The following is a 14,251-nucleotide window of genomic DNA, read 5'->3' as shown; positions in this document are numbered from 1 at the left end:
ACCGAAGACCGTTTCTTTGTTTATCTTTAACTAACTCCACTCACAGGTATATCTATCTATCTCTGCCTTTGAATGTGGAAGAAAGTGAAGATCCGTTTGATATTGACGAAATCAAACTTTATGCACACATAGATGTTAACTGAAATTGGTTCCAAATAAAAAGGGTTGAATAGAAAATCCATGAAATGAGCTAGGAAGACTCAATCAAATCAAATAATCACAATGTTCACACCAACCACTAACTCACTAACTTTCGAAAAGCCAATTCCTATTTGAATTTCAAATGTGGTTGGCAGCAGTAGCAGACCCTCTGAGGTCATAAATATAAAAACCTGGAAGCTAGACTCAGTTTCTTGTCACAATTCAAAATATGCCTTTCTCCATTTGTTTTCACTCTCAAAATTTAATGTGCCCCCTCCTATTCTTTGCTGAGTCGTTGGCAAATTAAATGCCACCATATTTAAGGCTCTGCATCTCTGTCTCTGTCTCTGTCCAACCCTCTCTCTTCCATTATATTTTAAGAATCTCACAGGACACTATACTTACTCCATGCTGCCTTCTTCATCACCCTTCATCAAACTTTCCATGTATTGTGTTTTCTGGTGAAGGACATATTGGAGTTACCAAGGGGTAAGCTTTTCTTATCACACATACATATATATTAACCAATGGTTGTTTCTTTAGAAGGTGCAGGAAGTGGTGGAGGATCAGACTTCAAACGTATAATTAAGAACTTGGGATATTGGTGCGGTTCAATCAGAACGCAGTGTTTTATGATCCAAAAGCTCTGTGTTATTTGATTGAGCCGTGCCAATATCACATGTCATCTTTGGCAATTGCAGCACCTGAAACTCAAAGGTTATTGTTTCATGAATTGTATTATCATATACTTACATATGTTGATTGCTGGCATGTGCCTAGAGTTATGAGTAGCAATGCCAACTAAACTAACTGTGACAAAGAAAGTGAGTGCCATAAATTGGTTCTTTTTTTCTGCAGATTTGAGCTTCATCCTTCTAGTTAGCCACTTTATGATTGATGGCCCACCTTTCAACCTATTTTCTTCTTGGTGTCTCCCATGAGTGATGATCAATTTTTTTTGGTGTGGGATCGAATGAATTGGTATGGTAGGTAGGAATTTTGTTTCAGCTTTTTTTTTTCTTTCTCTCGAGTGGTAGGGACTTCATTAGAGGTGGATCAAGTGGCAACATAAATCTTTCATTAGGTTTACTTTGCTTCTATTTAAAGCTTCGTTCTTATACCAACTATAATTGGTCTAAGTGGTAGTAAACTTAATTTAATAAATTTTTCGAGTTTGAATAAGCTATATATTAATAAAGCGGATTCCGAAAAAAATAAAATGATTCATCTCAATCTTTTTGTTTTTTAAGACAATATAGTAGTTGACTATTTGAGTGTCTTTAATATTATCATCTAAACCACTCGTATTAATTTTGGAAATGTTTTCAATTATAAAAAGTGTCAACACTAAATTGGTTCTCTGAATATATTTTGATTTGAAAGTATATTTATTGTCCTTTTTGATTGACTATTCAAAAAGAATGATATGGGTTACATCGAAGATAGTATATCTATTCTCTCTATTCTTTTTTACTTGTCGATTTTTTTAGTAAAATTTTGTTTTTATTTAATTATCATTTTCACATTTTAAGATAACATTAATAGTTGTGTTTTCAATTATACTTTTATATCTCATCTAACTTTTAATTATTTTACAAATGACAACTAATATACATTTATTATGAAGCAAAAATGAATGAGGATACAATATGAAACATTAAAATTATTTTATGAAAAATAAAAAAAATATTACATTTTTTAATTTATGTAAAATAACCTTAAACAACTATTATAAAATAACGAAAGTAATAACTTATATCCTCCTTTTCCAAATTTGATGAAAATATTTTTAATAATGTGCTTCTGAATGGATATCTATACATGCACTAAATGAAATTTTGATTAATTGTTTAATGCTACCTCTAACTGCAATAATTCATTAGATGTGCTATTCTTTTTATGATATTAATTGTAATAATATTCTTAATGATATAAATTGTTACCTCTCCTAGTTAGCTTAAAATTATCTATTTGTAATATTTTTATTTTGCATTAACAAAGTTGTTTAAATTCAATTTTATTTTATAATAATAATAATAATAATAAATATTCAAATAATATATATATATATATATATAATACATATAATAAAGGGGTTTACTTTATTTGGTGTACGTATTTTTAGACACTTTTATCTTTAAAATTTTAAATAATAAAAATAATATTAAAAATTAATTATTTTTTACAAAGATGAAACTTGAGATCAAAATCTTTAAATTTGAAGACCAAATACAATATCAATTAATCTATCGATAATTTTTAAACATAATGATTAAATAAAATATAAAAATATAAAATATATGGATCCCATTAATATATATATAATTATTGTAAATACTTAACAATTTTGAAAAGAAAAAAAAAAGGATTCTTTTATTCATTAGCCTATGGTATAAGGCTCACTTGGCGAAAGAGACCTAACGAACGAAGGTAGCTTTGCCCCGCGATGGTTGACAGTTGACAATAACCGTCTGTAACAGTCCCCCAATCGTTGCAACCATTTTTCGTTACAAGGACACATGGCAGTGTACCCAACCCAACGCAAAAAAATAAATATCCAACAATATCATGTCCCAGTGGCTTCATATTACGAGCCAATAACTTTAATCTTAAGAGCAAGAGGTATGTACTTGTTTGTGTAAATGTCTTTTCTTCTAACTTTTTTTTTTTTTTTGATTTGGTAGAATCCAAAATCCAGCTTAGATTTAAGTTAAGCTCCGACTAACCTTTAACTTTGCTAAGCCAACTTCAATTCGTTCAACTAATGTCAAATACAAGTTCATAGTGTTCAGGTTAATTAGTTTCTTGTAATCACCAAAAAACAAAGAGTTCAGTACATTTTTGTGATGCACGATGTTCATGGATAATTTTTACAATTAAAGGTAAAAGTAGAAACTGTTTTTTAAAAACCAAAACATTATTTCTATAATTAAAGAAGAAATAGAAACTTAAAAAAAAATCAAAATATAAACAATATATTAGAAATTTAGAACCATATTTATCTTAGCCAAGGTTGCTTATATATATTAAATGTAGTTATTTTTTCATTTAATTTATTTTTCCTATAACAAGGAAGATACTGCAAGCAAATAAAAACTTGATTAGAAATTTTCTTTCTATATAAATTATACTAGTTATCTTCAATAAGAAGATTATTACGAACTATTCTTAGACAAAAAAACAGGTAAACTAATAATGGTTAGTGAGGAAAACAAAAATGACAAAGTAACACTTTTGAGAAACAAATAAAAATATAATATTAAACTTGTAATAAAAGACACAAGTAATTATTAACAAGCGTTAGACGTGGCAGAGAACTAGAATACAAATTACAAAGGCCTCCAGCCACTTAACAAAAGAATGGGTTGGTTGGTTGCTACTATACTCTTCTCTTCTTCATTCTCTTTGGCTGCAGAAGGGTTATCTCCTCAGTTATGATAGCAAATAGCAGCTACACCTATCTATATTAATATTATCCTACTACTCTCATACTTACTTACGTGTATATTATAGCCTGCATGCACCATTCATATTCTTTAGCTTAGAAGGTTGCACTCCACAATGCGTTTTCATCCTCTCCACAACGCTGGTGAACTTCTTTCATCCTCTCAACAGACCTGCAGATTCCACTGCATTTCCAATCAAATGAAGCCACGCAGATGTTACCGGCCTGCGCCTTCCACTCGCAATCTGCACAAGGGTAGCACGTAAATAATTAAAATCTTGACATACATGTTATGATGTCTTCTATTCAAGAAACACCACGGAAAAATGATCATTATGTCAGGCTTAAATGGAATTGCGGCAGCCAGAGTATCATAAAGGATGATATCTCAAACATGTATGAACATTCAGATAACAAGTTTTTCATTGGTGTTGAGATTTATATATAATGCTCCTGAAAAAGTATTGGATCAATGATACTGGTGTGATATGAATTTTCTTTTAAATAGATCATGTTAAAAATAAAAATCAACATACCGGGGGGTGTGCCACAACACATTCTCCTATCATCAACATGATCCACATCTAAACCAATAAACCAAGATCCCAATGAGACATCTTCATTAGCATATTTATGCAGCACCTCCCTGGCATTTAGAATCAAATTGTCATCAATCAACCAAAGAAATACTATATGCCAGACTACTTGGTGTAATATTTAATTCTATACTAGTAGAGAAGACTCCATGAAATTGTTAGTCTGCACTTATTTCTACCTAATGAAAATCTCAATTTCACTGACATCCAAACATCCCCTTGCCTTTGTGTGCCTTAACAGTTTTGAGCAAGGAAAACAAGACTTACTGATTTATTGATATATACGAAGCCAAATCTTGTGAAATGACATATAGTTGTCCCGTAGCATGACGGAAGTACTTGTTTCCCACCTCTCCAAACTTCCAGTATTCTGGTTCATGGTATTTCACTCCCCTGTGGTAAGACAGTTACGCTAGGAAAGTGTATGTAAACTATAACTGTAAAAATAAAATACAGGTTTTCTTACTTCTGTGCAAGGACAGGACCAGATTTCATGCACCCAATATACACCCGAGGTTTTGTACGGTGCATAGTCAGAGTCGATCCAAGCGTTGCTGAGATAGAAAAATAAACAATAAGCACAATGAGAAAAGTGATGCAATGTTTATATAACAATTATGGTAGCATAGTTACATAACAATGATCATGACTTTGCCATTTGACCGAATCCACACAATCTACAAAGATAACGAAGTATATATTATGATTTATGAAGTGTAAAGAAGCTAGTCAAACAAAACCTAAATAATCAAGAGTCAAGTGGATTTTATGCATTTCGTTCTTCTGTCAATTTGTATTTAAGTCCATTCAATGAAGCAAAAAACTTCAAATACAACTATGAGAACAACATACAAGACTGTTCGATAGAGAATGCACCAATCCTCAAATCACTGCAGAATGCATAAAATATAAAACTATACCATAAGCTCAGAGAAGATTTTAAGCATTGTCAATTGAAAACGTATGTAATGGTGCCTTGTCAACCCTATTGCAGATATTTTAGTCTAACCCCAAGTCCTCAACTTTTTAATGCAATCAATTAAAAAAACTGCAGACGGATAAATGAAACTAGTTGTGCTACGAGATATGGGATTTATGCTCTCATACAGCACAAGAATACAAGTAGACAGATTTCAAAAGCCCATTGTTAGTTGAGCCACCTGTGTTGTTTCTCCTACAAAATCAGTCATGTGTACCACCCTTAGATAATTTATTTTACTTCATTATTTAGTACCACCCTAGGCAATTTTACTAATAAAACAAAACACAAAAAAATCCTGGTCTAATATAATGTTAAATCACAAAGTAAAAAATTCAATAGGATTTTTTACGGCTAAAAACCTAATTTAGTCCCTTATTATAATTGTTTGTTTCAATTTAGTCCCACTTTAATTTTTTGTCTCAATTTGGTCCCTAATAAATTAAATTGTTGCAATGTTGGACTTCCGTCCAAATTATTTAAACGGAGTTAACTATTGGCCACGTGGATGCATAGGTGGATGCCAAATTTTTTTAATGCATTTGGAACTAGAACGGCCCGTTCTGATTTCATTCTTAGTGTGTTAATTTTGCACCTGGAACGGGTTGTTCCAGGTCCAAAATTAACACACAAAAAGTGCAACCAAAACGGGCCGTTCTGGTTCAGAATGTCAAACACAAACGGTCGATGATTATAGTTCACGGTTGTGAATCGTGCAAGGAAAAAGATCCAATGTACAAAGCATTTCAAACACTGGATTTGGTAATATTGTCTATGGGGATTGATAACTTCAATTGCTAAACATTTGGGCTATACAGTGTATCATTAAGGACAATATAGTATATCACTAAGGACAATGGTAGCAAGTTTTATTTCATTGTTAGTCAAACTGGAGTGAATCACTTACTACCAAATTGACACTATACAGTCAAGGATGAAACGACATTGTGTTTCCCCTTGAAGTCATTGACCGATGTACCCCAACAACAACCTCTTCTTGAGGAGGTACAACCTGAAGTAAAGGAAGAAGATACATAGGACAAACATTTCACCACACAACCACATGTACAGGTAGATAATGCTGATATCCTATCAGCCATTCAGTGTTATATGGTGGATAAGATATATTATTGATACCTTCAACGTTATCCAGATGATTTCCCTTCTCAGTAATTTCTTTGAACTTTTTTAGTATATGTTATGTTACGTTATGAATTTTTATTTTCAGTTTCTGAACCATATTTCTGTCTTTGAATTTATGATATGTTATGAATTTTTATTTTCAATTTTTGAATCACATTGCGGCATTTTGTTGAATGTACGTATGTGGTTGGCGTTTTGGAACGGCCCATTCTGAATCCAGAACGGCCCGTTCTAGAACCAGAACGGCCCGTTCTGCTGCACTCGTGGTGTGTTAATTTTGCATATGGAACGGTCTGTTCCAAATTCAAAATTAACACACAACATGTGCAACCAGAACGGGTTGTTCTGATTTCAGAACAGGCCGTTCTGGTTCCAGATGCATTAAAGAAATTTTGCATCCACCTATGCATCTACGTGGCATCTAGTTAACTCCGTTTAAATAATTTGGACGGAAGTCCGACATCGCAACAATTTAATTTATTAAGGACTAAATTGAGACAAAAAATTAAAGTGGGACTAAATTGAAACAAATAATTATAATAAGGGACTAAATTAGGTTTTTAGCCGATTTCTTACTATCATTTTTAGTAGTACCCTTCCTCATTCAGTTATCACATTCATAAAACATTTGTTATAAATTTAAATGATTTATTGTTCTTTTATAAAGGCATGTGATTGTGAAGTTATTGTCATGCATATACAAGTAAGACATGTGACTTAGACTTATCACTCCAATTCATCGGAGTTACTTCTCCTATGATTCCATGCATATCATATAATTATTAATGGTAAAACAATGAATATTTTTTCTATTTACCTAAATTCACATGAACATCATCATCAACTTTGACATAAAACTCTGCATCCCACAAGGCAACAACAGTTGAAAAGTAGGTCTTTGTCTTAGCTGATAGTTCTAGGTAGCCCTCAACGTGATTCTGCTTAACACAAAATGTAATTTGTTTAATCAACAACAATAAGTCAACACAATATGAATAAGATATAGGAGTGTGCATCTAAACAAAAGGGTGGCAGGAGAGAAAGATCACCAGCCTCAAAAAGTCATCATGAAGCTTCTCCTCTGCTTCAATAGCTCTGTCAAGAATGCCACCGGATGTAGAACTACATATAAAAAGGCTAATTAAATCTAAGGTTATTGGTTAATTTAACTCAAGGACATACAAATTCAACCCATCATGTATGAGACACCCAAGGTTTCATGACTTCGTATCATTGATTTTGACAATAATTATTTATAGTTCCTTCAACTAAAAGAATGAGTATACTACCAATTAACAACGTAAAAAAAATTCTGTTGGATAGAAAAATAAACACAACTTGCATCAGAATGAGAGAATAACAAATATCTATTGGAAATAATTTGATGAGCACAAAGTTATGCTGAGCAGATCATGTGGGAAATTAAGTGCAACAGAATAATCATAAATAGGTAAACATGCCAGAAAAGGACAGCGGATATCAGGAATCTAACCTGTGACCTATAACAAATCGTATGACTATGCCCTTTTCTTCCTCTAACTTCTTTCTTTCCTCAGCTAATGAATTTCCATTAGAAAACATGGATCAGATACATGAGGCATATGGAATCACGTAAAGCCTTAAACAAGCTAAAGGAGAACTTTTAATAGAGGAAAAATTAGAAAATGTTGAAATATCATTAAATCACCTGGTGGCATCCATGTTGCACGAACAGAATCTCTTCGCTTTCTGCTACTAAAAGCTGTATTGATGCCTATAATCATGAAATATTTTTTCCTTGCAGTTGAATCAACTGTCTCTGACTTCCCTGATACAGGACAACCATTCAGCATAAATTCAGGAAGTAGCGGAGCAAAGATTCAGCTCCAAATTAGATATTGTCTTACTCGGTTTCCTGCAATTCATGTATAGAAATAAATTTAGCATTGTAGTTATTTAATAAGTGTATAAGTAAATTCAATGAAAAAAAGCATTGGCTTGACTTACTTGACAACATTGTTGACAACATTCCGTGTATTTGAAACTTCCACTTGACTGTAATTGGAGTTTGGCCTTACAACCTTTAGACAAAGGCAAAACATCAAGTAGAACATATCATGATTATATATCTTTTTACTTTTCATAAATAGCAGAAGATGATGTAGCCATTAGTTATACCCTTAGATTTAAACTATATAGATATTAAAATTTCAAAAGCTACCTTAGGGTAAAATGTAATAGATAAAAAGCATTCTTGGTTTGCACCTAACACCTAATCTTTTGAAATAGTTGGTCAAGGGCCCTGCAACCAAGCAAGAGTTCAACCCTTGTTCCCCTTGTTCATATTTTAACTAAATTAAACTTAAATCAATACAATGTATTGGTGCCATGTGCTTGTTGTCCACACTTCAGTCCATATGAGAGAGCATATCAAAGACATGAGAGGTTGGGCAAAATACATTTTTCCCCATTCCATTAGTGACATGTCATGGGGAGGGAACTTTTAAGGTTGTTATAAGTGACGGTCTATTGTCTACATAATAGGGGATGGGGGAAAAATGCACGAAAGAATAATATCAATAATATAACGTGTAAAAGAGTAACTGGTATACACTTACTAGATTTAGATTACAATCCTCGGAGTTTAATTTTATTCTTTCAATCTCACTAGAAGTCCTTGAAAATTCTTTATATTCAGACATTGACCATATCCTGATACAAAACAGGAATTAGCAGCATTACACGTATATCATAATACTTGGCATAGAATTTGGACAAAAAGAAGACCTGCACTTCCAGTTTCTGATAATAAAAACAAAGAGTGTGAACACTTAATTTATAAACCTAGCTTCATAAGTGGACATTTGTTCTCAAACAATAAGGGCGAAAATCAAGGGAGATGAACAAAGGTCAATAAACTGATGATGACAGGTCATGCCATATGAAAAGAAGCCTCCATTTAATTAAGCTCACTCCAATACCTTCATTCGATTAAAACTTCACGATTTTCAGCAACTACATGAAGAGAGAGGGAGGGAGGGGGAATAAAATATGGACACCTACTTATCCCTTTCCTGACTCAGCGGAATTGAAGGAGATGCAAGAAGTGTATGACTTATGAGGGAAGAATAAATTGAGCTTGGTCATTTAATGAAACAAATAAAAAATCATATGGGAAATTGTACACAAACAATTACTACAATCTACATAGAAGCATAAAACAAATAAACAAAAAACAAAAAGAAGAGTGGATTAAATGCCCTAATGCAGAAGGCACAGGGAATAAAATGTTCTTCCTTAGAGCATAACCCTTGGAAAACCATAAGCAAATTACCTATTGGTGAACAACATTCCAGCACAGAAACTTGCCGCACAAAGCAGAAGAGCCCATTTCCTATGTAGAAAATTCCTAGAACTCAGTTCTAAACCTCCTCCCTTGCTCTTCATAGACATTCTCCTTCTTCCTCACCTCACTATAATGATTAATACCCACAAATGCAAACAGTGTAAAAAGCACAACGAGAACCAAAGATGAAATAAATGCAGGGAAAAAGAAGCAAACTTTACAGCTTCTGTGGTTCGTTGGTGGCAACAGAAGAAGACCCACCAAGCCCCCCCTTATCTTGCAATGTTACGGGAACCGTCCCTTTTCAACAAACGCCTGTTCACACCAGAAGCGAAATTCGGAACAACAAGTAACGGTAACAGTTATTGAAGTGTTCGATCACGGTTTCTCTTCTCAGATCTTCTCTACCTTCAGTTATGTTTCTCCACACTGAATGTTTCGTTCCACACGGTGTATGGTTTCATAAATCATAATTTATTAACACTAACCCGGTAACCCCCAAAACAAAACCCATTGAGAAAAGGGTGAAACAAAATTTGTGAGCATTAATTAGACTTATTTCAAGAGAATGGTGTTTTAATTAATTTGTTTGCTTATAATTTGCCTTAAAAAGTGTCGGTTGGTGTTAAGTAACTATTATTTTCACAATGCATTTGAAGTTTTGTAGAAAGTGGGTTGAATCCAGTTCAAATGGATCCCACCGAAGCCGAGTGTAGTCTCTTAAAGTAAACGGGTTTGGCTTACGGTCAGAATCACCCAAAATTAGATATGCTGTTTTACTAGCTGAACTAAGAATCAGTAAAAGACCACTCACTCTGACACCAAAAAATGTTGAGTTATCCTAGGCCTAGGGTGGAAACGCGCTCACTATAACTTATCGTTGGAATATTAGAGAAAGGGCCATAGAAAAATGAATGTATCAAGAATAGAAGATCGTGCCTAAGAGACAAAGGGAATCTCTAATGTTAGAAATTTACGCTCAGCTTAATCTTAATCCCATGGTAGGTAGATTAACACAAAACGACTTAATCTCCGCTAACTCTAAAATCATACATAATGGTTAAGTTAGAATAATCCTATGATAAGCATAAAAAATCCTATGTCAGTTGATTAATACTTTTAATTGTCATAGGTTAATTTACCTGCAATAAAAATACATTAGATGATTTTAGCAGTGGAATTTGCCCAAAATTGTTTGACATGATTGTGCAGTAAGTTGCATTTTTACCCCGGACCAATCTGATGAGAGTGTGATTTGACATTATGGGAACATTAATTTATACTAATTTGTTATGCAGTTTATATATTATAGGTGCACAATGGCCAAATAGACCAATATATAAATATAAAAATAGAAGAAGAAAAAGGGATGAGTGGTTGAAAACGAAGCAAAGCAGCCGAAAGTTGCACCTATTTCAGGACATGGCAAGCCGAAAAGATAAAGGGCCGTTCCATAATTTATTCAAATTAATTTCAAACACTGAAATACATGTTTTAATATAAAACGTTTTGTTGTGATTAACTTAACTATACTATTTTAATCAACTCTTTTATCGGTGGAAAACAAAAACAAAGACAAACAGAAATTACAATCTTAAAATAGATAGCATCAGCTAATAAAAACTGTCTCAAAAGTCCATGTAACCATTGTACTTGCTAAAAGGAAAACCTTGCCTAACAAACCAATCAACACACTGGTTATTTCCTCTGTACATAGGTTGAAAGGTAAGTTGCCATTACCTATTTTAATCACATTCAGTGATATGAATTATTTTTATTTTTTGAGAAATAAATTAATTGTATTAAAATTCAAATAACCAAATACAAGTATTAGTTCCTCCATGGGAAATAAGTTAAAACAGCAACTGAGGAAAAATTAAGCACACAATTAAAAAGTTTATAAAATTAATGATATTGTTATCAATATTTATTTTATATTTTTCATAATTTACTTCTCATAAATAAAGAATTTTATTTTTGTGGGCACGAATGAAATTTTTTTCGTAACAATAATACTGTAAATGGGTCGAATTTATCCTAATTTAGAATTCGGCCCAATTATGTTAATGAAACATAATTGAGCTGAAACAAAATCCAGCCCATTTTTTTTAAAAGGGGAAATCTGCCATTAGACATTAGTGATTGGCAGATGATAAACACACCTCCACTCTCATATAAACACACCTCTTTTTTAAGAAAAAATATATAAAATGTCTAAATTACCTTTAAAATAAAATAAAATTTTTAAATTTACACCCCCTTCCCCGCACCCTACATCCCCTTCCACCAGATTCCCGGCGAACGCGGTGGCTCCATCTCCGTCCGTTTTCTCTCTTTCAATTACGTCTTTCCTTTCTCTTCCCTTAATCACTAACATCAGGCTTCAAAATCTCAGGTGAAACAGGGTTAGGCCCTCTTGCTGAAAATGATGCCACCACAGGAGCTGGCCTTACACCAAGCCTAGTCCCTTTGAACACAATTGTAGCGGTCGCTGGCGACCGCGAATTCCCAATGTACCTCCGGATTTCGTTGCCGCCGGTGGCACCGACCGAAGTGGCGGGCAACACGTGGCAATCAGCCACCAATCCTTCACCATCAAACACACCATTAGCCAAAATCATGCCAACCGCTCCATTTTTTTTCACCTCCGCACCCTTCGCAGTCCTTGAATTAATGCCTCTATCACACACAACAATTTTCCCCTTCACAAACTTGGGATCCAAGGAACCTTCTAAACAAAGTGAAGATGAATAACCATCACCACCACCAAATTGTTCTACACCAGCATACACGATCGGGTACATTCGACCCGGAGTTAAACCCGGTCCATCGTAGATGCCAACCTCAGGTACAATTTTACCATTTCCAAGCTTCACATCCGTCGGAAAATTCCTATCCATGGTCCCGGCGCCGACAGTAGTCACCCACGGCGCCACATTGGTCACCGTAAGCCCGCCGGGGCCGCCGTTTCCGGCGGAGGCGGAGATAAAAACGCCGTTAGAGGCGGCGCCGAAGGCGCCAATAGCAATCACATCAAGGTGGTAGGGAACCACCACGCCGCCGACGCTCAATGACGCCACGTCGACGCCGTCTGCGACGGCGGCATCAAACGCGGCGAGGATGTCGGAGTCGAAGCAGCCGCTGCTCCAGCAGACCTTGTACATGGCGAGGCGCCACCGCGTTCGCCGGGAATCTGGTGGAAGGGGAGTGTGAGGGTGCGAGAAAGGTGAGTGTGGGGTGCGGAGAAGGGGTGTAAATTTAAGAATTTTATTTTATTTTAAGGATAATTTAGATATTTTATATATTTTTTTTTTAAAAAAGATGTGTGTTTATATGAGAGTGGAGGTGTGTTTATCATCTGCCTTAGTGATTTGATGGTGTGTTGGTTATGGAATGATCTTCAATTTAAGCCTGAATTGGGCTGTTATAAACTTTGCAGCTCAACATGTTTGTTCACGGAATTTAGACCCAACATGTCAGTCTAGAACAAATTACAATCAATATAACTATTTTTTAAAATTTCTTTTTAACTTCTTATCATATATTTTATACATACCTTTTATATACTTGAAAAAAATTATTTTGCATTTCTACATATTTATTAAAAAATAAAATAAAAATATACAATCATACGGGGAAAAAATAAATATATATAATTACCCGATTGTTTTTGTATTATTTTAAAAAAATAAAATTTAGAGACATTTTTAATTTCTATAACATGAACATGTTTTAATTTTATTCTTTATTTTTTTTTATCATTCTAAGAAATAATATTTTTTCTTCTAAAATGAATAAATGTTTATTTTGGTCTCTATAAAATATTTTCGTTTAGTTTTTATAAATAACTTTATTTTGATTTTATTTTGTAAAACGGATTAGTTTTTATTTTGATTTTAGTGTGAGTTAAGTAATAATTCACACTATATTTTTTTTTTTAAATTTAATCTTATAAACAATTTACATTTTTATAATTTTTTTTATTTAAGCTTTACTTTTGATAATTTAAAAAGTTAATGAAATTATTATAATTAAATATAATAAATAATAATTTTTTTTATTTATAGAAGTTATTTGTATTTTAAACAACATTACTTATTTAAGAGTCATTATTTATTTTTAAGTAATTTATTGTATCATATTATCACACTCCGATAGAAGTCGCTAATAAGTAATGATACTTATTAGTAAGATACATCACAAAACACTGTACTGGAGAAGAATTCTAATTAATGTTTATTTATTTTTTTAGAATATCTCAAAGGAAAATAACAGTTCAAAAATTGTTTATTTGAAGGGAAATATTACTTCAGAAATTGTTTCTTTTTTATTTTATTTATTTATTTTAAATTTTCTCAAAATTAATAACTAATATAATTTATTATGCTATTACAATTACAATTTCTTATAATTAATTTTTTTAGAAATCTCAAGATAAAATAATGCTTCAAAAGTTGTTTGGAAAGAAATAATATTTAGAAGCTCTTTATTTATTATTATTTATATTTATATTAAAACTGCCAATAATTAATAAAATTACTATTTTATTATGTTGTTACAATTTTAATTTCTATAATTAATTTTTTACGTGAATTTTTTCATTATAATTTTTTATATGTAAA

At 32.8% G+C, this 14,251-nt stretch overlaps 1 protein-coding gene, 1 long non-coding RNA gene and 1 pseudogene across 6 annotated transcripts; 1 reads left to right on the top strand and 2 right to left on the bottom strand.

Moving 5' to 3' along the window:
* Positions 1–300: 300 nt before the first annotated feature.
* LOC145958458 (uncharacterized) lies at positions 301–1,241 on the top strand. The gene is made up of 2 exons (XR_014434271.1): positions 301–858; positions 1,000–1,241. It is a non-coding gene; the product is annotated as an uncharacterized LOC145958458 (long non-coding RNA).
* Positions 1,242–3,373: 2,132 nt separating this feature from the next.
* LOC109809411 (putative beta-1,3-galactosyltransferase 3) lies at positions 3,374–10,443 on the bottom strand. Of its 5 annotated transcripts, none has more exons than XM_083075908.1 (12): positions 9,618–10,443; positions 8,902–8,995; positions 8,291–8,364; positions 7,992–8,198; positions 7,797–7,860; positions 7,354–7,426; positions 7,122–7,242; positions 4,649–4,736; positions 4,450–4,575; positions 4,123–4,232; positions 3,642–3,831; positions 3,374–3,550 (listed from the first exon to the last, which is right to left on the bottom strand). In XM_083075908.1, exons 4-11 carry the CDS (start codon positions 8,134–8,136, stop codon positions 3,683–3,685), a joined length of 876 nt encoding a protein of 291 aa, XP_082932034.1. In that variant the 5' UTR covers positions 8,137–8,198; positions 8,291–8,364; positions 8,902–8,995; positions 9,618–10,443; the 3' UTR covers positions 3,374–3,550; positions 3,642–3,682. The 5 variants fall into 5 exon arrangements, with proteins under 5 accessions (XP_082932034.1, XP_082932033.1, XP_082932032.1 ...); XM_083075907.1 differs by having other exon boundaries at positions 3,374–3,831; positions 9,618–9,756; positions 9,846–10,436; XM_083075906.1 differs by having other exon boundaries at positions 3,374–3,831; positions 9,618–9,756; positions 9,851–10,436.
* A 1,549-nt stretch (positions 10,444–11,992) lies between these two features.
* Positions 11,993–12,793, bottom strand: LOC109807411 (subtilisin-like protease SBT1.5 pseudogene; annotated as a pseudogene).
* Positions 12,794–14,251: the final 1,458 nt, after the last annotated feature.

Source organism: Cajanus cajan, chromosome 5, assembly GCF_000230855.2.
Source record: "Cajanus cajan strain Asha chromosome 5, NIPB_CcT2T_4, whole genome shotgun sequence".
Taxonomy (NCBI): Eukaryota; Viridiplantae; Streptophyta; class Magnoliopsida; order Fabales; family Fabaceae; genus Cajanus; species Cajanus cajan.
This window is presented reverse-complemented; position numbering and strand designations above follow the sequence as displayed.

Coding starts and splice junctions, on each gene's coding strand:
- LOC109809411 (XM_083075908.1), bottom strand. CDS start 8,136: ATGCTGAATGGTTGTCCTGTATCAGGGAAGTCAGAGACAGTTGATTCA. Junction 7,243..7,353: donor ATGATGACTTTTTGAGGCTG/GTGATCTTTCTC, acceptor TGTGTTAAGCAG/AATCACGTTGAGGGCTACCT. Junction 4,737..7,121: donor TGATGTTCATGTGAATTTAG/GTAAATAGAAAA, acceptor TTTCTATCTCAG/CAACGCTTGGATCGACTCTG.